At 42.8% G+C, this 26,025-nt stretch overlaps 4 protein-coding genes across 4 annotated transcripts; all 4 read left to right on the forward strand.

Annotated features, from left to right (window-relative positions):
- The first annotated feature begins 1,080 nt into the window (after nt 1-1,080).
- LOC114495205 (gamma-crystallin A) lies at nt 1,081-3,306 on the forward strand. The gene is made up of 3 exons (XM_028510387.2): nt 1,081-1,206; nt 1,308-1,550; nt 2,970-3,306. The coding sequence occupies exons 1-3, from the start codon at nt 1,198-1,200 to the stop codon at nt 3,240-3,242; spliced, it is 525 nt and encodes a 174-aa protein (XP_028366188.1). The 5' UTR covers nt 1,081-1,197; the 3' UTR covers nt 3,243-3,306.
- A 4,496-nt stretch (nt 3,307-7,802) lies between these two features.
- LOC114495176 (gamma-crystallin B) lies at nt 7,803-9,994 on the forward strand. Its single transcript, XM_028510352.2, has 3 exons — nt 7,803-7,877; nt 7,965-8,207; nt 9,650-9,994. The coding sequence occupies exons 1-3, from the start codon at nt 7,869-7,871 to the stop codon at nt 9,923-9,925; spliced, it is 528 nt and encodes a 175-aa protein (XP_028366153.1). The 5' UTR covers nt 7,803-7,868; the 3' UTR covers nt 9,926-9,994.
- A 6,479-nt stretch (nt 9,995-16,473) lies between these two features.
- CRYGC (crystallin gamma C) lies at nt 16,474-18,255 on the forward strand. Its single transcript, XM_028510389.2, has 3 exons — nt 16,474-16,567; nt 16,676-16,918; nt 17,917-18,255. The coding sequence occupies exons 1-3, from the start codon at nt 16,559-16,561 to the stop codon at nt 18,187-18,189; spliced, it is 525 nt and encodes a 174-aa protein (XP_028366190.1). The 5' UTR covers nt 16,474-16,558; the 3' UTR covers nt 18,190-18,255.
- Nucleotides 18,256-24,080: 5,825 nt separating this feature from the next.
- Nucleotides 24,081-25,918, forward strand: LOC114495208 (gamma-crystallin D). The gene is made up of 3 exons (XM_036022964.1): nt 24,081-24,158; nt 24,244-24,486; nt 25,574-25,918. Exons 1-3 carry the CDS (start codon nt 24,150-24,152, stop codon nt 25,853-25,855), a joined length of 534 nt encoding a protein of 177 aa, XP_035878857.1. The 5' UTR covers nt 24,081-24,149; the 3' UTR covers nt 25,856-25,918.
- Nucleotides 25,919-26,025: the final 107 nt, after the last annotated feature.

Raw genomic sequence — 26,025 nt, forward strand, 5'->3', positions numbered from 1 at the left:
TTGTCCAGCTCTGCCACTTGTGAGGGTACATTTTTATTTTGTGGCTGTTGTCGTCTCTCCCTTTAACCTCCGTATGTTTGCTTTACACACTGCCTGAGGACTTTCACAGCGGCATTGAGGACATATTGCTGCAGTCCTGTTTGGCTGCCCTCTTAGAGCCGGTTCACGGCCATGAATCCCAGAGGTATTGGGTGCTGATTTCCTCCTGCACATGGGATGAGAAAAGAGGAGCTGAGGGAAGAGCCATCCTCCCGTCCTACGTATCTGAGGGTGCTTCTACATCAATAGGTTGGCAGCAATAGAGAATCACCTCAGTTCTAGGAAACAGTGACACTTCGAGGAGGGAAAACGCAGGCAACTCATGACGCTGATTTCGGGACCCCTCTTTATTTCAGCCCCGGGGGGGAGGTGTTTAATCCCTAGACTAAATATGCCTGTCTTCAAATGTTTCTGCTTTTTACCATCAACTCAAAGTTACATATTTAAAAAATTGATTTTCCTTTTTTCAACTCATGAAAGTAATATATAGTTATAACAGAAAATTAAGGCAACAGAAAACAACAAAAAGGAGAAATAAAAACAAAAGTAGAACCTACATACGCTTGTCGTTCATTCATAACCATGACTGCAAGTTTGCTGCAACATACACAGTTCTAATCTTTTTTCCTATGGAAACACATACAAAATATTTTTATCAAAATCCTATTATACTGATGAGATCATCTAGGAAATGTAATTGTTTTTCGGCTAGAGAACTTGTTGTTGCCCTTTGCACGTCAAGTCCTTCTGGAATTCATGGGATTGTCACGAGCCCCCCCGGGGGGAACCACCAACCCCATCTCAGCAGTTTCCATAGGCAAACGGTACAAAATGCTGGGTGTGTGATGTATTGCTAGAGAGCTGCATAGGACCAGAAGTGCGTGCGCCCTTTGTCTCCAAGGTCATAATAGCTCTGCTGACTTCAATTCCTTTCACTGGAGCTAGTGAGGATAAGTCAAAAATGCCAGACAGAATGAGGGCCCCCTGACCCATGATACCAAATGGAAAAAAGAGAGAGAGGACATAGAAATCCCCTCACACACTTCCCCCAAGCCCCTTTGTGTTGTTCTTGCCAACACAGCAGCCGTCCTGCTATATGTACCAACTGCCACTCTTGTCCCCATCACTCTGGACGCTGATCAGTTGTCGTCAACGACCATGGGAAAGGTGAGCCAACCCAGGTGCCATACCGTGTTTATTCAGTGTCTTCTGGTCTGAGGATGTACCTGCCAGCCAACTGCCTGCTGTCTCCTTGTTTTCCACTACAGATCACCTTCTACGAGGACCGGGGCTTCCAGGGTCGCCGCTACGAGTGTAGCAGCGACTGCCCTAACCTGCAGCCCTACTTCAGCCGCTGCAACTCCGTCCGCGTGGACAGCGGCTGCTGGATGCTCTATGAGCGCCCCAACTACCAGGGCCGCCAGTACTTCCTGCGGCGCGGAGACTACCCGGACTACCAGCAGTGGATGGGCCTCAGCGACTCCGTGTGCTCCTGCCGCCTAATCCCTTATGTGAGTCTTGCTTCAACCAACTGATGTGAAAGCATCATTGATCCGTGGCCATAAATCCCTGTTTATAAAAGTTAGTGTGTTCCAAGGCAGGATGAGTCCTCACAGTGAGGACAGCAATGACTAACTCTCCGGCATGCGCACGCACACACACACACACAGTGAGCAGGGTTATGAATAACCTCAATCTCTACTTTTTTATTTTTTGTTTTTTAAAGATTTTATTTATTTGTTTTTAGAGAGGGAATGGAGGGAGAAAGAGAGAGAAATATCAATGTGCGGTTGCTGGGGGTCATGGCCTGCAACCCAGCTATGTGGCCTGACTGGGAATCGAACCTGCAACACTTTGGTTCGCAACCCGCACTCAATCCACTGAGCTATACCAGCCAGGGCTTCTACTTTTTTCTTACTTAAAGATAAAACATTTTTAGGGCACAAGAAATCACAACAACATAGCCTCTAAAATTGAATTTCCTAGCCTCTGGCTGATCCTTAATTTCTAAATAAAAATCACCTTGTTCAGTAAAGAAAAAGATCTCTCTAAATAATTTTTTAATGATAAAAACACTAATAGACTATAGGAGAACAATATAAGTATAATGCATTCTGACCATATTGGTGATTATTTTCAATACATTCTCTATATTGTTCATCAGTATGTCATCATGTTGATTCAGAAACTAGCAATTTATTTCATCTTGTATGTGGTTTTTGCTTTCCAGGAGATGTTATCAACCAGTTTCTTACAAGGGTCAGAGACAACTCATTAGTTAAGGGGGTTTCATGGGACACGGTCCTCACCGAGGTGTTGTTTGATGTTTTTTAATCACATGGAGTGTGTGTGTTTCTGCTTTCTGATGACACTAAATTATGTGGTGTGGTAAGCAGATTTAAGAATTGGAACCAAAATTGGAGTAGAGAATTTTGCAGATGCAAGAAGAGAGACATAACATAGGAATTTCTTTGAGGCAAGAAACTGACATGGTACAAGAGACTGGGCACAACGTCAGATGTGTGGCCTCAGCGTGGGGACTGCTGCACATTGTGAGTGCAGATGTGAGACTTAGAAACAAGCCTGGTGGGACTCAGCTCAATGCAGTCATAACAGAAAAGGGAGTTAAACTCCTCTCCGCACACTCACTCAGTGTGGTTGCGACAAATGGTTTCTTACAGGGGAACCCCTTTCATTCCGTTTCTTTCAGTGTTTCTTCCACAAGATAGTTCACTGGTCCGGTGAATGTTATTTTATGATTCTTTCTCATTTGCTAGACAAACAACGTAATGAGAGGGGCAGGGAGGAAATAGAGGTCAGGATGGTTTGAAAACCATGCTTCATGAAGAGGCGAGCTGACTGAATCATTTTTATGGACATTAAGGATGCACACAATTTTCGTATTTCTTCTTCTGTTTCTGTCACAGCAGAGCAGCTCCCACAGGATAAGACTGTACGAGAGAGATGACTACCGAGGCCTTATGTCTGAGCTCACGGAGGACTGCTCCTGCATCCAGGATCGCTTCCGGCTCCACGAGCTGTACTCCCTCCACGTGCTGGAGGGCTGCTGGGTCCTCTACGAGATGCCCGACTACCGGGGCCGGCAGTACCTGCTGAGGCCTGGGGACTACAGGCGCCACCACGACTGGGGCGCCACGGATGCCAGAGCAGGCTCTCTGAGACGGGTCATCGATGTGTACTAGGCTGTGTTTTTCTTGTTATGCTTCACATAGAAATGCAATAAATAGACGCACTGTGTTCTTGGCACTATATGACTCTTGCTTATCTTTAAATAACGACTGGTTTGTACTAAATGGCCACTCCCCAGCACTTACCTGACCCTGAAGCTCAGGTGTCTTGAATATCTAGTTACTTCCTGTTGGTTAGTTAGGCAGCCTTTGGTGTCACCAGAAAGCATGATGTGAATGGAGATTCATGTCGCAGGAAAGAAAGATAAACACTGTTTCTGCTGGTACAGCTCGCCTCTGAGGGAGAGAGGAAGGAAGGATGAACATAATGAAAATGATTAGAACCCACACACAGGAGAAAATACAGAACCAGTTGTGGCTGGAACACCAAAGCCAAGAAACTGGCTGGAGAGTCTCAGATATTAGTTCAGAAAAGCTGAGCAAAGAGAGGGGTTTTAAGCAAATTCCCAAAGGAGGGGAGATAAATCCTTGCTCGATGAGGTCATCTGGTAGGGAAAGGGTTACACAGAGAGGTAAAGGGCCTGAGCTATTATCCTGCCTCTGCCACTCCACAGTAGAGTGACCGACTCAGGCTAGCTTTCCAGGGACTCTCCCATGCTTATGCCTGAAGGTCCGCCTCGTGGGAAATCTCTAGTCTCAGGTAAACAGGGATGACTGGTTACCTTACTCCCTAGCACATCCCTTTGGGCAAGTCATTTCTTATCCTTTCTGTGCTCAAGTTAACTTACTGAAAACTACAAGTGATATTAAATCCCTGCCTCACCAAATAAGTCCCCAAATAATTATGATGAAAAGATGAAGAAAGATTATGTTATCTTTAACTTATTGTACAAATGTAAATGTAAGAAATTAATGTATCCCCAGTGTCCCCTACTATTCAACAGTACAATATGGTTGACTTTATTTTGGACTCCAACATGGATTTTTGTCAAGAGTCAATTAGCAAAGACTTAATTATGCAGAGTGAAGTATTAATGTTTGCTACCCTACATACCTGTGGGATTTCTTCCCAAATTAATATAAGCAAAAATAGTGCCCTGTTGCAGTTAACTTATTTGTAGAAATTGATAAGCTGAGTTTAAAATTCCTGGAATTGCAAGGGACCCAAAATAGCCAAAACAATCTTGAGAAAGAAGAACAAAGCAGGAGGACCCCCGCTTCAGTCTATGAAATAAACCCATCTGTCTGTGTTCAACTGACTTTTGACAGGGGTGCTAAGACTCTTCGGTGGGGAATAAAACAGCTTTCCAACAACAGTGCTGGGACTACTGAAGATCCTTGTGCAAAAGCATGAAGTCAAATCCCTATCTCGAACATATACAAAAACAAACTCTAAATAGACCAAATATCTAAATCTAAGAACTCAAACTATAAAATTCTTAGGAGAAAATATAGGCATACATCTTTGTGACTTTTTATTAGGCAACATTTCTAAAATATGACACTTAAAGCACAAGCAACAAAAAAGTAATAAATTCTTCACCAAAAAGTAATCAAAAGTAATAATCTTCATTAAAATTAAAACCTTTATGCATCAAAGCACACTATCAATAAAATTCAAAGACAGCCCACAGAATGGGAAAAAATATTTTCAATCCATGTATCTGTAAGGGTCTAGAATCCAGAATACATAAAGAACTCTTACAATTCAACAACACAAACAATGCAATTAAAAAATAAGCAAAGGGCCCTGGCTGGTGTGGCTCAGAGGATTGAGCGCCAGGCCAAGGACCAAAGGGTTGCCGGTTCAATTCCTAGTCAGGGCACATGCCTGGGTTACAGGCCAGGTCCCCAGTAGGAAGTACACAAGAGGCAACCACACATTGATGTTTTTCTCCCTCTCTTTCTCCCTCTCTCCCGCTCTCTCTAAAAATAAAAAAAAATCTTTAAAAAAATTAACAAAGGACTGTAATATACATCTTTCCATAGAAGATATACAATTGGCCAAGAAGCAAATGAAAAGATGCTCAGCATCAGTGGTCACTAGGGAATTCAAACCAAAATCATAATGGAATACCACTTAATTCTTACTACAATGGTTACAATAATTCCAGGGGGAAAGACAGAAAATAACTTGGTAAGGTTGCAGAGAAATGGGAACTCTCACAAACCACTGGTAGGAATGCAAAATGCTGCAGCCCCTGTGGGAAACAGTCTGATGGTTCCTCAGATAGTTAGTATAGAGTTATCACATGACTCAGCAATTCTACTCCTAGGTATATATTGAAAAGAATGGGAGAAAAGTATTCAAACAAAAACTTATACATGAGTATTCATAGCAGTACTATTCACAACAGCTAAAAGGCAGAAACAACCCAAATGTCCATCAACACATACCACAACATGGATGAACCTCGAAAACACTATGTTAAGTGAAAGAAGACAGTCACATAACACCTCATACTACATGAATCCCATACTTGAAATGCCCAGAATAGGCAAATTCATAATGACAGGAAATAGTTCAGCAGTTGTTTAGTGCTGGAGGGATGAATGGATAAGAGGAGAGCTTGAGGGTACAGGGTTTTTCATTGTGGCGATAAACATGTTCTAAAATTGACTGTGGTGATGATTATACATAGCTAGAATACACTAAAACTAATGAAGTACACACTTGAAATGGATGAACTGTGTGGAATGTGAATTATATCTTAATAAAGCTATTTTAAAAGTACTGTCCTGCACAGAACTGTAAAGAATGAAATTCTTTAAGTTGAGATTCCTTCTCGGTGAAGGAGTATATGGAATCAGTCACAGACACGAAGATGCACAGACAGTGATTCCCCCTTATCTGTGTTTGCACTTTTGGAAGCTTCAGTTACCAGTGGTCAACAGTGTTCCAAAAACACTAGATGAAAAGTTTCAGAAATAAACGATTCATAACTTTTAAATCGTGTGGCATTCTGACTAGTGCGATGAACTCTCATTCTGTCTTGCTTCGTCCCGACTGGGACATGAGTCGTTTTTTCAGTCTGGTGCGTCCACACTTCATATGCTACCCACCTGTTACTCGGTTAGTGCGGGCTATTAGTTATCACTGAGAGACAGAGTGAGAGAGGCCACATTCCCATAACTTTTATTACAGAGTAGCCTTAATGATTGTTCTATTTTATTGTTAGTTACTGTTGCTAATCTCTTCCTGTGTCTAATTTATAAATTAAACTTTATCATAGGTCTGTGCCTAGAGGGAAAAACATAGCATATATAGGGTTTGGTACTATATCTGAGGTGCCAGGTATCCACTGGGGGATTGGAACGCATCTCCTGTCGATAAGGGAGGACTGCTGAATTATCAAAATATTGTGACTCTTACCAATATTAAATATGCACAAGATTTTGGGGTTTGCTGCTGGCTTAGCTAAATCATCACGTGTTGTCCTTTAGTTGAGTGACTAATAAAATATGAGCTCGGTTTTAACAAAAGAGGAAAAACTAGATGACATGTCTCACTGAAAATAATTTTATTAACTTGAAGCTTTGCTTTGTTTTAATCTGGTGGACTGAAAGGTTTAAAAAAACAGCATTTTATCTGACAAAGTTCAATATGACTTTACAATTTATCATATGCTTTCAAGTTCATCATCATTATTATTTTTTTAAAGATCTCATTTATTTAATTTTTTTTAGAGAGCGGGGAAGGAGTGAGAAGGAGAAGGAGAGAAACAAGTGCGGGAGAAGCATAGATTGGTTGCCTCTTGTATGCCCCCAACCCGGGACTGGCCCACAACCCAAGAATGTTCCCTGGCTGGAATCCAACAGGCGACCTTTCAGCCCACAGACCAGTGCTCAATCCACTGAGCCACACCAGCCAGAGCTCAAGTTCATTATTTCACTTGATTTTCCTTGTCAGTTATATCTTATATGGGAAAGCTGAGGCTTGAAGAACTTGAGCGGCTTTCTGAAGACTGCACAAGCGCTAACAGAGACTGCCGAAGCACCGGTGCCTGTGTGCCGCCACTGCTGTCTGAGTGTGCTCTCCGCAGACCGTGCCTGTTCGACAGTCTCCTGGTGCTCCTTAGTACTGTGAAGGGAAGCAACTTTAGAGGAAGCAGTGTCAAAGCAAGGCCGCGGGACAGGCAGGGTAGGTGGTCACAGGTAGCATCATTTGCAAGCACTTGCTCCTCCGCCAAGCGGTGGTGCAGGCCCCAAAGGCACCGCTCACTTCCACGCCCGACCCGCAGAGTGCCTGAGGCTCTAACATTAGCAGCTAACTGAGCGGGGCTGGAGGGTAGACCTCTAACTCAAGGCCCAGACTTTCTCGGCTTTGGAACCAACAGATAAAAGCCTGGGGATAGAATTTCGCTCCTGCTTTTGCTCAACTAAAAGAGGAAAGACTCTTTTCATTTTGGTGGCAACAACAACTTTAGTGAATTAGAATGACCGGAACCTACCAGAAAGAATGAGAGCAAACCATTTCAGCAACCCCAGTGACGGAGGTAGGGGGCAGGGTGGGGAGGGGAGCGCCGAGTTTGCAAATCCTCTACTCTCCGAAATGGGCCCCTTTTGTGTGATTTCCTGCGGAGGCAGCAGCCAGGGCAGCTATATATAGCGCAGGCGGTGGCCCTGGTCCCACACAGCACCGAGCGAACACCGCCAGCTCGCCTGCTCACTCTCTCCAACATGGGAAAGGTAAGTGCCGGGTCCCTGAGCCTCAACTTTTGCCTTGTCGCAGCATCTTCAGCAGGGCAAACAGCTTCATGCTCTGCCGTTTTGCAGATCACTTTCTACGAGGACCGGGGCTTCCAGGGCCGGTGCTATGAGTGCAGCAGCGACTGCCCCAACCTGCAGCCCTACTTCAGCCGCTGCAACTCCATCCGCGTGGACAGCGGCTGCTGGATGCTCTATGAGCGCCCCAACTACCAGGGCCACCAGTACTTCCTGCGGCGCGGGGACTACCCCGACTACCAGCAGTGGATGGGCCTCAGCGACTCCATCCGCTCCTGCCGCCTCATTCCTGAAGTGAGTGTGGTTCTGTTTTTCTCTTCGGTCTCTTTGGAGATGAAAGCCATTAAAAAAGATCATTCTTCCACCAGATTCTTCCAACTAGTGAGCAGAAAGTGGAAGTGAGCCTAGTGCCCGCAGTTCATTCCAGAAGGATGTTTCAGATGAGAAGACATTCTTCATGAAACCTGTTTTTTTTTTTAAATCACATGTTGCCAGATTTTGCATTTTCAATGTAATCCAAAATTAAAAGTCGAAGACTAAGAAAAAGCAGAACAGAGAGAAAACTGAAGTTACCACCTGTTCACGGTATAATTTCTTCAAGTGGTGACTCCGAGCCTTATCAACTCAGAAATCCCATCTGACAAAACTTAGAAAGAACAATCTGTGTCTGTTTAATTGATAAAAGTGCTTTTGCTTGCTTTGGCTCACTGTTCTATTGGTTATCTCTTGGAAGAAGAAAGGCCCCTGTCTTCTAGTTTCTGTTCCAATTTCATGGTCAGAACCTCCCAGCTCACGTTGGGGGTTATAAACTAGGGGAAAGGCCAAATCCAAACTCTCGTTGGTCATTTGCTATTTCCTAGGCAGTGATTGCAGGGTTCTCAGAAGAATGGCGTGTGGGAGGCGGGGCGGGGGGGGGAGCGGTGTTGTGTCAGCCAGACAGAGCTTAATGAACATGACTCTTGCAGCTGAGGGAAACAAAAACGTTGAGGGCAGGAGGCCAGAAGGGAAGGTAGAGTCAAATAGGTTGAAACCTGAACCGACATTATAAAAGTGTGTCATCTTAAATTTGTGCAAGAGCTTTGTAATCCCATGTGCCATCGTGTACGTGAATGCTAAAACATCAGTTGTGCAGAAAATACCTAAACGTGTTTTTTTTTAAGATTTTATTTATTTATTTTTAGGGAGGGCTGGGAGGGGGGAGAGAGAGAGAGAGAAACATCAATGTGTGGTTGCTGGGGGTTATGGCCTACAACCCAGGAATGTACCCTGGCTGGGAATCGAACCTGGGACACTTTGGTTCCCAGCCCGCACTCAATCCACTGAGCTATGCCAGCCAGGGCTTAAAAGTGTTTTTTTAACAAGAGTAATTTATTAAATGAGACAGGTCTTTCCAATGACTCTCATCTTTCACCTTTGTAAAGGAATTTCTATAATAAGGAGAACTAATTAATCCATTTTATTGTAGGCAAATCTTAATTCCCAAGGCCAGAGAATGGTGGGTAGCGTTTGAAGGGCTGCTGAATTCTGTTCCTTGCTGCACCCCGTAATTATTAGACTCACTTCAAGTGGGTGATGCGGGGCAGGGAAGGCTCTTGAACTCTGCAACATGGCTGTTCTGGAAGCAAACTTGAACTCAGAACTTCTGGACAGGTGTGACCAGGGAGGCACAGGGACTAGAACTTTAATTTCTCTTTATTTGCGTTCACTTACTTTTTACTTTCTGTCTGCCACCCCAGCACTCTGGCACTTACAGAATGAGGATCTACGAGAGAGATGACTTCAGAGGACAAATGTCGGAGATCACAGATGACTGTCTCTCTCTTCAGGACCGCTTCCACATCAGTGAAATCCATTCCCTCAATGTGCTGGAGGGCTACTGGGTTCTTTATGAGATGCCCAGCTACAGGGGACGGCAGTACCTCCTGAGACCAGGAGAGTACAGAAGATATCTTGACTGGGGTGCTACGAATGCCAAAGTCGGTTCTTTTAGACGTGTCATGGATTTTTACTGAAGTATTCACATTCTTCACGTTTCTCCTTTAGAATCTAATAAAACATTTTAGCTTGTGTTTCTGGCACCAGTAGAGTCCTGCCTGTCTTTCAATCTGCAATTTTGGCACTTGGCAAAAATAATGACACGTGTTTTCAAAATGGGGAAACAGCGTCTTAGAAGGAGGATAAAGGGAGAACATTTTGTCAGCATTCTTTTAAAGACTTATCCTCATTGTTCTTCCTGGTTGTCTCCACTATCTTTTTTTTTTTTTTTTGTATAGTCCAAGTCTTAGCTGATGAGAATAGTCATTCTCAGCATCTGGATTCTTACTGCAGCTCCATAAATAAACTGTCCCCTCTCACCTATTGCATACCTGTAGTAACAACCACTGTTCCTTTTCTCCCAATTTCACTTCCGATGCCCCATTCCTCCATGAGATTTCCAGTCCAAACACAATTCCCATAGGTTTGCTGTATGTGCTTTGTAGAAGAATTTCGGGATTTTTGCCAAGACCATATGCACACAGGGAAAGTCAGCCTTCTATCATTTTAATAGGAAATAAAGTATTATAACTCTATCTAGAAAATTATACTAAATGCAAAATAAGAAATTGAAATTTTCTGGGGTTTGATTGTATGTATGTTTCCTTTATTTTTCAAGAACAGATTAAAGTCACTAATAAGAATTACAATATAATAAACTAAATAAATGAAAATGAATGAGGAAATTGCATCAGAAGACACAGAAAGAGTAGGAAGGAGAGAGAGAAATGGAGCCAGGGGTGAAGTTCAAGGCCATGTTGCATTCTCTAAGGCACTTTGTTGGCTGTGGATACAGCCAGATGTGGATCCAGCATCCAAGGCAGAGAGGGAAACAAGTTCAGTTCCACAATTCATAGAATCTATATGACAAATACATGAATTATTCATGACAAGCCTAATCATCCCGAGTACTGAAACCTAAAAGAAAATGTTCTCGTGGCTCCTGGCAATGAGGGCACTGAGTGAACAACACCCTCAATAACACCCTGCAGTAATTAAGTATAGTTCTTTGGACTGCTTCTTATCAAGTAATTCAATGAAACTGATAACTTCAGTTCAAAATGTAAGTACCCCATCCTTTGAAATTCTAACAAAATGATTCTTGTAATTGTCTCTTGTAATTCTAGAGAGAAAATGAATGGTGACTGACTTTTCCCAGTCACCATCCACTCTGAACTCCTACCTTGTCATCGGGTGGATCATCTTGCCCTCCCCATGTGTCTCACTGTCCCCTCCCACGCACCATACTGACTCAGATGGAAGACATGCTCCGGAACCATCCCTCACATAAAGCATTACTGTGTGCAGCCAGCTCAATTATAGAGGCTCTAGGAGAGAGATGCAAGTTTAGATCATTACAGCATGACAACAGTGGGCGGTTCTGCTCCAGCCGGTCTGCCAGCTTCAGCCTGCTCGTGCATGATCTTATCTTTTTTCCCCCATCTGTGCTCCTTTCTTCTCTGTCCTTAGCCGTACCTACATGGTTGTTATGGAGTCTCTGTCTGTCCCATGTCCTCAAGGGCTCCAAATGTACTATCCAAGTGGCTTATAAATAGAACATAATTGTTTCTTAAACGGAATCATGTTTGAGAGTGAAAGTGTACTATTAAGGATTATACTGGGGCAAGAGGCTTGAATCAAAACTGTTCCAGGGAAACTGGAGTACATGGTTTGGCTGCTTATAAAAGCTCCTTCCCTGGAAAAATAGATTCTTGAATTAGTTTGTATCCATTGTTCCCAAATCTCAGTTCTTCAGACTTTAAACTCTCAACACTAGCACTGGCTTCTTGGACAGTCTTCTGTTTGCCAATAATAACAATAATACATCAAACATGAATTAGAAACCCAAGGTTTCAGACATGCAAATTATCATGAAACACCTGAATTGAAAGCTCATAAAATAAGAGTTCCTGGATCTCACTGATCAAGTTTTTCTTCTTGAAAATCAGTTGCTTCCATCACTAGGACACAGGCAAAGAGAGTGGTATCCCCCCTCTAACTCCAATATAAAGAACACTCAACAGTAGGGTGTGATCAGGGGACGAGATTAAGCCCAAACTAACTCCTAATTCTATCCTTTCTCCTTCTCTCCCTGCCCTCTCTGAAGTTAGTGCTGAGACCTCAAAGAGGTGAAAGGGCCTGGAGAGAAGGCAGCCAGAAAGAGTGGAATGCAAGGGATAGCCTGCAGAATTCCACTAACCTTGTCCCCATGAAGATGAACTAACAATCTGAGATACCTCCAGTGCAAACTGCACACCCAACACACACCAGTGTTTCCTGCATATCCTAACTTGCAATATGAAGTCCAGATTTTAAATCTTTTTCTTCCTTTTTTTCCTCTTTCTCCCTTTGAATCTACAGTGGCTTCTAGATTATCTAACAACTTTATAAAGACCCTCCAAGCAAAGAAACTGAAGTAGCAGCTACTCCATAGAGAAGTGCCAAGAACTGCTGTATGGAGTTACACTCTCAAGGGATCCTCCTTCTCTGGATTCTCTCTCTGATTGCCCTGCCCTGCGGCTGTGTGGTTAGACCCTGATGTTAGTAAGTGTCTTATTCTCTCTCTTTGAACTTCAGGAGTTCAATTTTCTCCCTTGTTGGTTTGTCAAAACAAAAGTGAACATCACAACAACATGTTGCTTAAACCAGAAGAAATTGTTTTTAACTCAAAAGTCAGTTTGTACTAAAAGAAATGCCATAGCAGGTAAGCAAGGTGAGTCATCAAAGACGAGTTGTTTCTCTGATGGTGGTCTTTGGTCCTTTACCCAGGCTCTTTGCATGGCCTAGTTTGGTCTATGCAGCTGCCAGTCAAATGACCTCTGCTCATTTAACCAAGCACATAGATGATGTACATGCTATGTGAATTACTAGGAAGCAGGAAAGTGGGTGGTAAGGTCAACTGCTGGCTGGACCTCAAACACTGGCAAAACTCTGCAATTGGCTGCTGCCATTGTAACATTAATTTGATGTATAAGAAAGACATAAAAATGAGAATTACTGAGGAGCAAGGGGCCTGGGGGACAACATATCATTCCTATATTTACTCTTTTGCTTAGTCATCTCCCGTTATAAAGGCCCATTAATAGGTCAAATGCAGGGTGTTTGTGTCTTCCTGTACATTGAAAGTTGCCAATGCTGAACTTCGATGGAAGTATGTATGCCAGTGTGTGCTGAGCATTTGAAATTGGTCCCGTGGACTATTACAATAATGAACTTCAGACTAGAGAATAACATTTATATCTCCCAGGCATTTATTGAGTAACTTTAATATACCAGTTCATTTTGCTAGTTAGTGATGACACAAAACTAGAGTAGTCACTGTCCTGATGGGGGTCTCCTCATTTATTTGGAGGAATTGATATCCAAATGAACTAATTAGATAAGTGATAATTACCATTATGGTTGTATGAACAAGAAGTTCAGTGAACCAAATAGGTAGTATTAGCCTGGAAGATAAAGAAGAGTTCAAGAGAATCTTTGCAGAGGAATTGACACTTGAACTAAGTTTTGAGGAAAGGGTACAATTTCTCTGGAAAAATGTGAAACTGTTGTTTTAAGGCAAAAAAGACCAACACATTAAAAAACAAGAGAAGTGTGCAAATAACTTTGTGCGTTTAGGAAACTACAAGCAGTCCAGTGTGATCAGACGGGAAGTCAGGGCAGACAGAGGATGTTGGGTCTGGGGTGTCATGCCAAGAAACCAGTACTTGATTCTGGAGGCCCTTAGGGGAGTCCATGAAGTATTTCAGGCAGATGAGCAGCTGTCTTAGTTCTGTCTGCTGTAACAAAAATACCAGGGACTGGGGGGCTTCAACAGCAAACGTGCATTGCTCACAGTTCCGGAGGCTGGGAAGTCGAAGATGAGGGCACTGGCAGACATATTGTCTGGCGAGAGCCCCTTCCTGGTTTGCAGATGTCTTCTTTTTGTGTCCTCACCTGGCAAACAGGGAGAGGAAGCAAGCTCTTCCGTGTCACTTTTTATAAGGACACTCACGACCTAGTTACTTCCCAAAGGCCTCATCTCCTTTGGAAATTAGGCCTTCAACATTGGGGATTAAGGTTTCAACATATGAATTTGGGGGGGACACAAACATTCAGCTCATAGCAGCAGCATGACTTCACGTGTTCTGATTCTGATCACCCTGGTGTCCTAGCCGAGTTCACTGCTGAAGAAAGGCGAGATTGCACAAAGTCAAGATACTATTGAAAGCCCAGCTGAGATATGAGGACACTCGATGAAAGGCAGCTGCTTTCAGGGAAGGATTGTGGGAGCACCGTGGAGAGGAAGGCAGGGGAGGGCTAGGGAGGAGAAGGAGAGAGACCTGAAAAGCGGTGAGAGAGGTGTCAAAACGATGCCATTCTGAGATAAGACTAACATTTAGTCATATGCAAATGCATCATTATCTCCTTTCCTATGTATCAGCGCTATTATTTAAAGTGCTGGCGCTTCTGCTTTGATTCTCTCATTATGTGTATAGGAAAATATAGAACAAAGCAAAAAGCATTTCTGCCTATACGTTTGAGAAGAATGTTGGTAAAATTGCTAATAAAATTACACCTGGGGATAGCTAAAACATATGTTTTTCTCATTTAGAAAAAATAAAGAAATAAACCAGAGTAATGATTTTCAAAGTTTTGTCCAAGAACAATCTGGTGCTGGTTAAAAACTATGGATTTCTGGAGTCTTTTCCAGATGCAGTAATGCAGAATCTCCCATGAGGTTAGGGCCTGGTACTTTGCATTTCATTAAGCACAGGTGATTCTTATACACACTACAGTCTGAAAACCAATAGGTCATTTCTAAAGTCCCTTCCAAATCCACCATGTTTTTTAATCACAAAATGGCTTCATAGCAGAAAGATTTTTCAAGCACCTTTGAGAGAGTGGAATCTCTCTGAGAGAGATAAATAGGCTGAAATGGTCCTTAACAATGTCACATTATTACCAATACAAGATCTTTATTCAGTGCTCATTTGTGCCAAGTGGATGGCAAACATGTGGCATACATAATCCCACGTACTCACGTCAATGTCCTTTAGCCAAAGACCATCAGGGACCCTCATCATGAAACAAGTTGGGTTTATTACTTGTTAGATCGAGAAAGGACGTCCACCATGGGGAGGAGGCACAAGTGTCTCAATAAGAGAGTGTCAGAAAGAGTGTGTTATAGGATTTCTACTTTCATTGCATGATTTGGAGAAGGGTCTGGGCAAGCAGGGGTTCACTCTAGACTGGGTGTTGTCAGAAAGCAGGGGTAATTTTAGGATTGGATCTCAACAAACATACTCTTGGGGAGGGGAGCTCAGCACAAGAGTAAAGCCGTAGTTGATATAGAAATAGCAGTTAATCATTTTAGCCCAGAGAGGGGTGTTTGGTATTTGGCAGGGTTGGGGGGTTAGGGGGTGGCGCGCTGACTTTGTTTTGGCCTGCGCTTGTCTCCTTTCGTCGTGATCTCAGAGTAAGCTGGCCTGCAGTTGCTATTCTGTGAGATTGTTTACATCTGACAGGGGAATAATGTAGCTTAGCTCCCAGGGCCAGGCCAGCTTCTGAATGTCAGCGGCTTTTCTTTCTTTCTTTCTTTTAAAAAATTTTATTTATTTATTTTCAGAGAGGGAGGAAGGGAGGGTGAAAGAGAGGGAGAAAAGCATCAATGTGTGGTTGCTTCTTACTCGCCCCTACTGGAGACCTGGCCTGAAATCCAGGCCTGGGCTCTGACTGGGAATCCAACCAGCAACCTTTTGGTGCAAAGTCGATGCTCAATCCACTGAGCCACACCGGCGAGAACATCTTTCTCTTTCTTTTTTCTTTATTTCTTCCTCACACAACATACTATGTACCAGGAGATAAGTACTATGGTGCTCTGAGAGGTAATGTAGTTACTAGGTGGACTTTCTCAATCCATGAAGCTTTGCTGCCTCTCCCGGCCCTGGAAAATGGGAGGTGATCTATAAAGCAATAAAATTCTCAGTCGTGGATCCAATAATCATAGAAGCCTTTCCCTTGATTCTTATCACCAGTTGACTACCAGCTGCTGACTTTTAGTTACATGAAGTATTTCAAAGACAAAGTCAGTAGCTATGCCTCCAAGCATCTGGTCAACTCAGTCAAAACTAGCAAAGATCAGAACCCAGATTTGCATCCTACATTAGACTGGCAAACTGCAGAAAGAAAGAAATTTTAGGTTAAAGTGGTCTCTCTCGTCAAGGAAAATTAGTCAGTGCTGTGGCATTCTGAGGCAGTTCTATAAAGGCATAGACTTTTCCTAGAAAATGCATGGGGCATAACTGAATTGTAGACACATGCGTTTCAGGTCAAAAGTTCAAACTGATGTGCTGATAAGTTTATAAAACACTAAGAATCCAAATGAAAGCAGCTGTAGGGACGTTCGTCTCTAAAACACGTACAGGACAGTGTTAGAATATACCAGAGAATGAGGGTAAACTCCACAGGCATTTCCACTGAATGCAGCGTGTAAAAGGGACCCATGAAATCCCCTCCTCACCCTGGGCCCCTTTTGTGTCGTTCTTGCTAACGCAGCAGCCAGCCTGCTATATAGGCTCCCCGCACTGCCGGCCCATCCACTGAACTCGCTTCATCAGATTCAACCAGCCATGGGGAAGGTGAGCAGAACCCAAGTTAAATAAAATGGAAAAAAAAAATTTTTTAAGCCTCCATACAAGATCACTTGGGAGCAAATTATTTCATTCGCAATTATTCTTCCTTTGCAGATCACCTTCTACGAGGACCGGGGCTTCCAGGGCCGGTGCTATGAGTGCAGCAGCGACTGCCCCAACCTGCAGCCCTACTTCAGCCGCTGCAACTCCGTCCGCGTGGACAGCGGCTGCTGGATGCTGTATGAGCGCCCCAACTACCAGGGCCGCCAGTACTTCCTGCGGCGCGGAGACTACCCCGACTACCAGCAGTGGATGGGCCTCAGCGACTCCGTGTGCTCCTGCCGCCTCATTCCCCAAGTGAGTTCCGCTTGGTGGTGGTCACGGCGCCTGAGGGTCCTCACAGTATTATTGCCGGTGGTTAGGATGAAGGAGGCTTTCCTTTAAAAACACCAAAGGATTAGGAGGGCTTTAGATACTTGCTTAAGCCCAGATAGATACCCGCACAAAGACAGCACAGACTATTAGGGAAGAATTCACTTAAAGAGTCCATTTTATTTTTAATTTCTACTACCAATAGGTCAATCAAGAGTCTGTGATAAATGTCATAAGGTGGTGATATATAAAACAAAATTTGCAAATGGGAAATTGGTTGTACAAAAAAAGGCAGTATTTCTAAGAAATTCATTTTACCTACAGTAAGGGAATTGATAATGAAATTCATTTTACCTACAGTAAGGGAATTACAGCTCCACTGTAAAGTAGTAAAAATTGAAAACTCTAATGTTAATACAGGCTGTTGAAAGGTAATGTCCAACTTTGGAAAAAGTAATTGTTCTTAATTTGGAAAATCAGTTGAATTATGATTTCAAGTGACTGTTTAAACCAATTTTCACTGAAGTATGTCATTGTTTAAATTCTACATATAAATTTATATACATATAAATTTACAAACTTATATACATATGCAAATTTATATACATCTAAATCCATAAATTTTGTGTGTTTATAAATTTGGGAAATAATTATCATATTAAAAGAATATCACTCAAAATACTTTATATTTCCTCCCAAATATAAAGCTGTTTGGTTTAACAGCTAGGAATCGAGGAATTAGGAAAATGAGATATTTGAACTCTTGGTAAATTCTAACCCAGACTTTGAATCTCTTAAAAATCACATCTCCTAGATAAGAAATAGAAAAGCATGCAAATATTTGTCAAATGCTAGTAGAACGCAGACCCATTCACAGCAACCCTAGAGTCTCAGTTTTTACACAGACAATGCCATGCCCCAGCCCACCAAGTTCATCTGTTGTTTGGTTGCTTCTTCTGTCCCGTCTCTCTGTGGACAAGCAGACAGGCTCCCACAGGCTGCGGCTGTATGAGAGAGAGGACCACAAAGGCCTCATGGTGGAGCTGAGTGAGGACTGCGCCTCCATCCAGGACCGCTTCCATCTGAGTGAGGTCCGCTCCCTCCATGTGCTGGAGGGCTGCTGGGTCCTCTACGAGATGCCCAACTACCGAGGACGGCAGTACCTGCTGAAGCCCCAAGAGTACAGGCGCTACCAGGACTGGGGAGCCGAGGATGCCAAGGCTGGCTCTTTGCGGAGGGTGGCGGATGTGTACTAAAATAGTTCACACTACCGTTTTCTCAATTTGGAACCTAATAAAGTATTTAGTCTGTATTGTTGGCAATTGTTGGCTTCTGTTGTTCTTGCATTGCACACCAATTATAATTTACAGGTAAATGCTCCCTGGTAAAGGAAGCGTTTCTAGAGTCCTTTGAGGAGTGAATAAGTGGGAAGATGTCTGGTCTAGAAGAGCTCCAAGATCAAATGAGTCTTGAGCAGGTCCAGAAGTGAGGGTGGGGAGAGGAGGTAACCTGTCTGAGAACGCAAGGCAAGTCAACACAGAGAAACGGGAGAGGGTGATGGGTGAGAAAGAAGGCATTCAGCCTTGGCTTTGAGGAACGCATTCCTTTTGACCCAAGAGGTGGATGGAGGTCACAGAGGGTCACAGATGAGTGGTGAACAAAAGCCCACCTGGCAAAAAGCCTGATTATGCTATATAAGGAATTGTAGTTTCGTTCACTTGCAAGCACAGTATTTTTTAAATTTTTTTAATCATTGTTCAAGTACAGCAAGCACAGTATTATGTAACTAATGCCAAGGTTGTCACAGGCCGTTGCCAAACTTTCGGACTCATTTACAGACACCCCTTCCTATTCTGAAACAGCTTCTGCTTGGAGTGTTCCAACTACTGGCCAGTGTAGCTGATGGCCAAACACTGTGTGAAGGGCAGAAACTGCACAGCTGTACGCGACACCCAGCTAACACAAACAAATTGATGAGGTACACATTAGTATTTTAAATAGATTGGCATGACATAGTGTACCGTAAACATAAAAATCCTTTTACTCCAATAAAACAGTCTCAAACTTAAAGGCACATTGAAGAAAGCCAGAATTTCTGGGGCTCTTGGATTGAAGTAAAATCTTGCTCACAAGCAAAACCCTGCATATTAAAAAATTTTTCAAAATCTTTTCATCAGTAGAGAATTCATTTATTTTTAGATAAAAATGTTTCCTCTAAAGTAAAAGCCTCCCATGATCGTACTGTTTTACCGATTCTATGTATACCGAACTGGAGGGGGTCCTTGTGATCCCTTCTTCATAGCTAACCTGTCTTTACACCTGGTGGACCCCCCCTGCCCAAAGTTTTCCCATTTATCGAGCACCCACCATAAGCCTGCCAAATGTAGCACTGGGAATGAAAAATCAACCGAAACAAATAAAAGGCATGATCCCTACCACCACAGAGCTCTGCACAAACATAATACTAAAATGTTAATACTCAATAAGTGTATAATCACTTTTTAGAGTCAAGTACTGCCCAAGTACTAAACAACACATATGCGATCACTTTTGTTTATCAACTACCTTCACTTAGTACTTAAAAGTCATCCTGTAACAAACTACTAGGGAAATAAATGGAGTAATATTTATTTACATATCTCTTATGAGGTGTGTTTTTATTCCTTAACATTTTGGAAGGAGTAGGTATTTTCTTCATAGCACATGCACATTTAACACTTCCCTACACACATAACCTATCGGTGACACTTCATTTTTTCCTGCTTATGGAGAACACCTCCAATGAAAATAGCTTCCTGTGAATACAATTAAAAAATTGTCCTTGCCACTGCAGACAATGGGTTGCACAAGAGCGGTCATTTCCGCCTTTGTCCTTTTGGTTGGGGAACTGGAGGCCAGGATGGAAATGGTCACCAATTCTCTACCATTTCTCCTGTCTTCTCGCCCCTCCTTCCACCACCCCCTCTATCTCCTACCTTCCCTTTACTCCCTTTACTTCCCTTTACTCCCTTGCCTGGCCCACTGGTCTTCGGGTACAGGCCAGGCGAATTCTCCAATGTCCCTCCCATGTTTCGGGAGACATTTTAACAATGACCCAGAGCTACAGAACCTTCCCGTTTCTTGGGCTGAAAGTGCTTGGGACCCACTTATACATCTTCCAAGGAAGAGAAATTCTAACAACAATCCAAACATTTTATAAGTGACTTATTTTCTTTCTTTCTCTCATGCAAAATTACAATGAACTTGGAACACAACCTGAGGCGGCTTTTTTCTTCTTTAGAATTCTGAAAGAGGAAGGTGAGAAACCCATTTCCAGTCACTTTTTAACAGTCAGTTTGGGCTTCACTTTAGTAAAGCATTCTGAAAGTGATAAAGATTGATGAAGGTATTGACAGGGGTGGCGGACAAGGAGTGATACTAGTTCAGTTAAAAGAGAAACATCATGTGACAAAGAAGAATATGACAGTTTTATAATAAAACTGCATTTAATGAAGAACATTATTTTTCCGAGTTTTATTGAGATACAATGGACATACAGCACTGTAAGAGTTTTGAATGTACAGCATAATGACTTGGCTTCCATATCTTGAAGGTGAAAAAAATTAACTTAATCCAAGTAGCTGATATACTAAACAAATTAAGCCTATTATTTACAATACCTGTGGGGGGAAAAAAAACAAGATTAAATTAAGTGAAATAACATGCCCATGTCCCACATTTAGAGAGGCAAGGATGAGACTAGCCCAGGTTTGACTGATGTCTTTTTTATTTTTTAAGGGGATACGACTGTAAACCTACTTTTTTTAAGATTTTATTTATTTTTTTTTTAGGGAGGGAAGGGAGGGGGGAGAGAGAGAGAGAGAGAGAGAGAGAGAGAGAGAGACACACATCAATGTGCAGTTGCTGGGGGTTATGGCCTGCAACCCAGGAATGTACCCTAGCTGGGAATCGAACCTAGGACACTTTGGTTCCCAGCCCGTGCTCAATCCGCTGAGCTACACCAGCCAGGGCTGACTGATGTCTTAACTGCCATGTGGACCCTAATGTAGGGAGCTGAATGGAGAAATATTTGTGAAAAAAACCTGGGATAGGATTTTGAAGCATTATAACACACACAACCCCCATAGAAAATGCTCACCATATTTTTCTTATCCTTTAAATCAAACAGTTGTTCATATTTTAGATTTCCCAGACCAATTATCTTTAAATAGGGACCAACATAGGATCATCCATTTTAATTATTCCGAGGACATTTAAAATTTAAAACAAAATAACAAAAATGTAAAACTAAGCGCCATCTATTCGTACATAATTTTACAAAAGAGAAAGCATTCACAAAAGGAGATTTGAACCCCAAAATACACAAGTTCAGACCAAGAAAGAATGATTGAGAATTTTAAGGTATAGTTTTTTTAAAAAATGGTAAAAACTGGTAGAAACTGAGTAGAGTTTGGAAACTCCCATTTGAGCTTGCTGCTCAGTGCCATCAGGGACCAGGGAAATGATGTACATAAGTAAAACGACCTCCTGTAAGACAACGAGGAGTGATGGGCACTGTGGGGAACTACAGAAAGTATGAACCAACCTAAAACATTGCCAGAAAAAATCTCAACACTGTGCCCACCAAATAAAACGTACCTCAGACCCGCAGCCCTCAGGGTGTCAGCTCTCGTTCCAGGCCGGTGTGAAAACAGGAGAGCTACCAACGATGGACATAAACCTAGTCCCCAGGGAACCCTCTAACCCCATTTGAAATTCCTCGATTTCATGTTAAGCCCACAGGACCTACCCATGGAGTCTGGAAAAGTGAGGAGAGGAAACCCAACCATGACTAATGTTAAATTTCCTCTCCATCCCAGTGAAATAACACTTAGATTCATAACATATTTCGAGTTATAGAAAACAGGAAAGTGCTATTTCTTATGTACTTATTTTTGCAGACCTGACATTTACTTCCGTTACACAAACTATTGACCCTCATGCAGCAAAATCCTGAGCTAGTCTTTCTCCTTCACCTTTTTTTGAAATTGCTGGAATGTTTAAGGAGTGGCAAAGGGTTGCATCTTGTTTCTTATCTTTTTCTTAAAGATTTTATTTATTTATTTTTAGAGAGAGAAGAAGGGAAGGAGAAAGAGAGGGAGAGGAACATCAATGTGTGGTTGCCTCTTGCATGTCCCTTCCTGGGGACCTGGCCCGCAACCCAGGCATGTGCCCTGACTGGGAATCAAGCTTGCAACCCTTTGGTTCACAGTCACATGCTCATGCCACTGAGCTACTCCAGCCAGGGCTGTTCCTCATCTCTTGTCCTCCCTCCAAAGACAGTCCCCATCAGTCATTCCTGGCAACTTGCGCATAGAGCACTGCTTCTGTGCCACAGGTGTAAGGGTTCTCAGGTTTTACTTTGCGTTCACTGAGCGCATGAAGCACAGCTTGGAGCTTCAGTCGAACTCACATTTGTTACTCCCAGAATTTTCTCTAGAGCATTGGTGTCAACCCACATTTTGGCCCCAGGCATTCATTTGCAGTTCTATGAGAAGTTTAGGGTTTTTTCCCTGTTTCTTCCCTCCAGCTGAAATAAAGCCTTCCCTCTTCCTAGATAATGAAAAAAACAAGCCCCAAGTCCCTTGTTCCGGTCCCCCAGACGTACCCTCAATTTCAGCCGTAGCACCTGTCAGCTCCCACCATGTCCTTCTGTGAGCTCTCCAGGGCTCTTTGCATTTGTTCTCGCTCGTGTTTTAGTGTTTTCACCTGCCAGCACTCTCCCCACGGAAATGCCTCATAGCAAAATGATTATTTTTAAAAATTTACTTTTGGCATTATTCTATTTTTTATATTTTTTTATTAAAATGATGATTTTTAGTCTTTAGGTTCTGGCTGCTTGTTTTCCACTATGTCAACCTACGTGCCTTTGGAAACACGTGCATTTACAGAGTGAATACCAAGAACTGAACACAGCATATTGTACATAGCTGATGTTTAATTCATAAATTTCAACTTAAAAAAGATTTATGATCCAAGTTAAGACAAGGTATTTCCAAGAGACAACATAGGATTGTGAATAATTCTTTGAGCGTGAAAGAAGCTAAAGGCATCAGTCATCTGCTACTCCATTGCTCTTTCTAGTCCATCACACCATTCACTTCCAGGCCAATAAATACTTTCTGGAGTCTCCTGCAGTCCCAGCTTCTAGATGCTCACTCCTCCCTCTCCTGCACCATTCCAGCTCGAGCTCCTCTTGGTCTTCCTGTCATGAATTTCCTCTAAGTCAAAAGCTTTGTGTCCTCTCATTCCCTGCAAAACCGAGGTGTATCTAGATCCTCTGAGAAAGGGTTCCTTAGGAATTTGGTTTGATTTTATAATAACCAAAGAGGACATCTGTGTTTTTGTCTGTTTGGTTGGTTGGTTTTGTTTTAAAGGTATTACTTTTTCTTATTTTCTTTTATTTCCCTTTTAGTTCTTCTTCCTGAGATTCAGCATTTTAAAGCTATTCTCCCTTTGGAATCACAACTAGCCAAGATGAACCGTCTAATCCCTAGTCTACATCCCGGCATGACTGCAGCAAGATCAGAACCAGGACGAACGCTGGAGAGCTGTGCTCGCTCTGTCTTCGTGGTTGTGTTGGTTTGTTTACCATCCTGAGTTTAAAATTCTGGGAACCCCCTCGGTAAACATTCCAATTTCTTACACCCATTAATGAGGAAGTTCTCTTAAAGGACTTATTTGAAATTCTCAAATTCAGTGCAGGTCATTTTCTTCCCAGTAACAATTAGTGTCAATATTGTGACACATAAGTAATATGATCGTTCTTGCAGATTAGTTTATATTTACCATATTAAGATCCTGCGTTTTTTGCTTCCCCACTCACATGTATTTGTTTTTCCCAACCTATACAAATAGCAGTGCAGACTATATATGAAATGGCTGAAGCTCTACTTCTATTATTAAATAGACAATGTCCCCAAAGACTTTTTTTTTCAGCCTCAATAGCATCAACTAGTCATAGCAACCCAAATACTCTAGAGACAATGAGTCCAAAACCCACAATGAGCCTCGTGGACTATGACAGCAAAGAGAAAAAAAAAAAAGAACATGAAAATCCCCTCGTCACCCCGGGTCCCTTTTGTGTTGTTCCTGCCAACGCAGCAGCCCGCCTGCTATATAGACCTGCCGCGCCGCCCGCCCAGCCACTGACCCCGCACCGTCCTGTCCACCAGCCATGGGGAAGGTGAGCCCAGCACCCTGGCCGGCAGGGGCCCAGGCAGGCAGGGTCGGGGCTCAGGCCTCAGAGCATTTCGTTCCCTTCCTTGCAGATTACTTTCTACGAGGACAGTGGCTTCCAGGGCCATCACTACGAGTGCAGCAGTGACCACTCCAACCTGCAGCCCTATTTCAGCCGATGTAACTCCATCCGCGTGGACAGCGGCTGCTGGATGCTGTATGAGCGCCCCAACTACCAGGGCCACCAGTACTTCCTGCGGCGCGGTGACTACCCCGACTACCAGCAGTGGATGGGCCTCAGCGACTCCGTGCGCTCCTGCCGCCTCATCCCCCACGTGAGTCTGCAGCCCCATATCAGGAATGGGCTCTATGGACATATGGATAGTTGCAAGGCAAAGGTTAAACATTTGGAGTAGTGATTATTCACAAAAATTCAGAGTTTGGACAAAAGATAAGCTATGATAGATTCGTTCAAAATCGTTTTACCTGAACAAAAGCAAAGTGGTACCCAGGTGCCAGTTAATCAGCAAATATTTATTGAGCAAGAATGTGTTGGTGCCCTGGGCTTGCATAAAATAGAGGTCCCGGTCTGTCCTCATTTACAATGGAGTTGCAGGGAAATCACTTTCATCTAACAGAAGAATACGTAAGTTCTGGAACGCAGGGTAGTTACTGAGCGCACATGGGAGCTCAACAGGAAACTATTACAAGGGCCATTTTTAAAAGACTGTCTCTTTTCTGCTCCCTGCTTGCATATTTTAGTTTTCCCCAGCCAACACAAATACAACTACTTTCTCTCAATGGTAAACAACACGGAGGTTTTACACATGTGCTACATATATTTTTATTAACGTGTCTTTAAGCACTAAGGTTTTTAGAAATTAGTCCTTGATTTTCGTTTCCATTTTTCCTCATTCTATTTATATACCATTAAAAGAAGATCCATACAACATTTAATGTTGCTTTCCATAGAAATATCCAACCCCTTGGTGATCTTTCCAAGGTTTATTTTAAACTCAGTGCAAGGTCATTTATTTCACAAACTGACTTTATTTCTCAAACACATGTGCTTGAAAAATTAAAAAAAATATTTCTTCAAAACAGCAAAAATACTAATAAGCTGTTAAAGGTATGTGTTTCTCTGTGGTATGGTGTACTGGTTAGTGTGATTAGCATGGTGAACAGTTTGTCCTGGGAAGTAGATTAAACAGATATTTCCCTTTAAATTCCTTAAGTCACATTTTATGATCTTGAAACAGTGCTGAACCTCCACCTTTGAAAATAGGGAATATATAAATACTCAGAATTAATTAATTTTCACCATATATTTCCAAACGGCTTGAGCTGGTCTCCATCAAAATGGACTGCAGGAATGTGTTGGAATCATTTCACGGTTTGCTTTTCTTCTCTTTCCATCTCCAGATGGGCCAGGCTGGCTCCCACAGGATCCGGCTGTACGAGAGGGAAGATTACAGAGGCCAGATGGTGGAGTTCACTGAGGACTGCTCGTCTCTCCAGGACCGCTTCCACTCCAGTGAAATTTACTCCCTCCACGTGCTGGAGGGCTCCTGGGTCCTCTACGAGATGCCCAACTACCGGGGGCGGCAGTACCTGCTGAGGCCGGGGGACTACAGGAGCTACCACGACTGGGGCGCCACCAGTGCCAGAGTGGGCTCCCTGAGGAGGGCCATGGATTTCTACTGAAATGAGTTCCTCATCATTTCCCAATCTGGAAACTAATAACATATTTTCTGTGTGTTTCTGGCACTGGTTTGCTTGTGTTTTTCTTTTTGTGTTGCTTTTACTTTTTTATTCACATGCGTATACACACATACAAACACAAGATGTAAAAGGAAACCGAGATTCTTGACCCT

The sequence above is a fragment of the Phyllostomus discolor genome, chromosome 4, assembly GCF_004126475.2.
Source record: "Phyllostomus discolor isolate MPI-MPIP mPhyDis1 chromosome 4, mPhyDis1.pri.v3, whole genome shotgun sequence".
Taxonomy (NCBI): Eukaryota; Metazoa; Chordata; class Mammalia; order Chiroptera; family Phyllostomidae; genus Phyllostomus; species Phyllostomus discolor.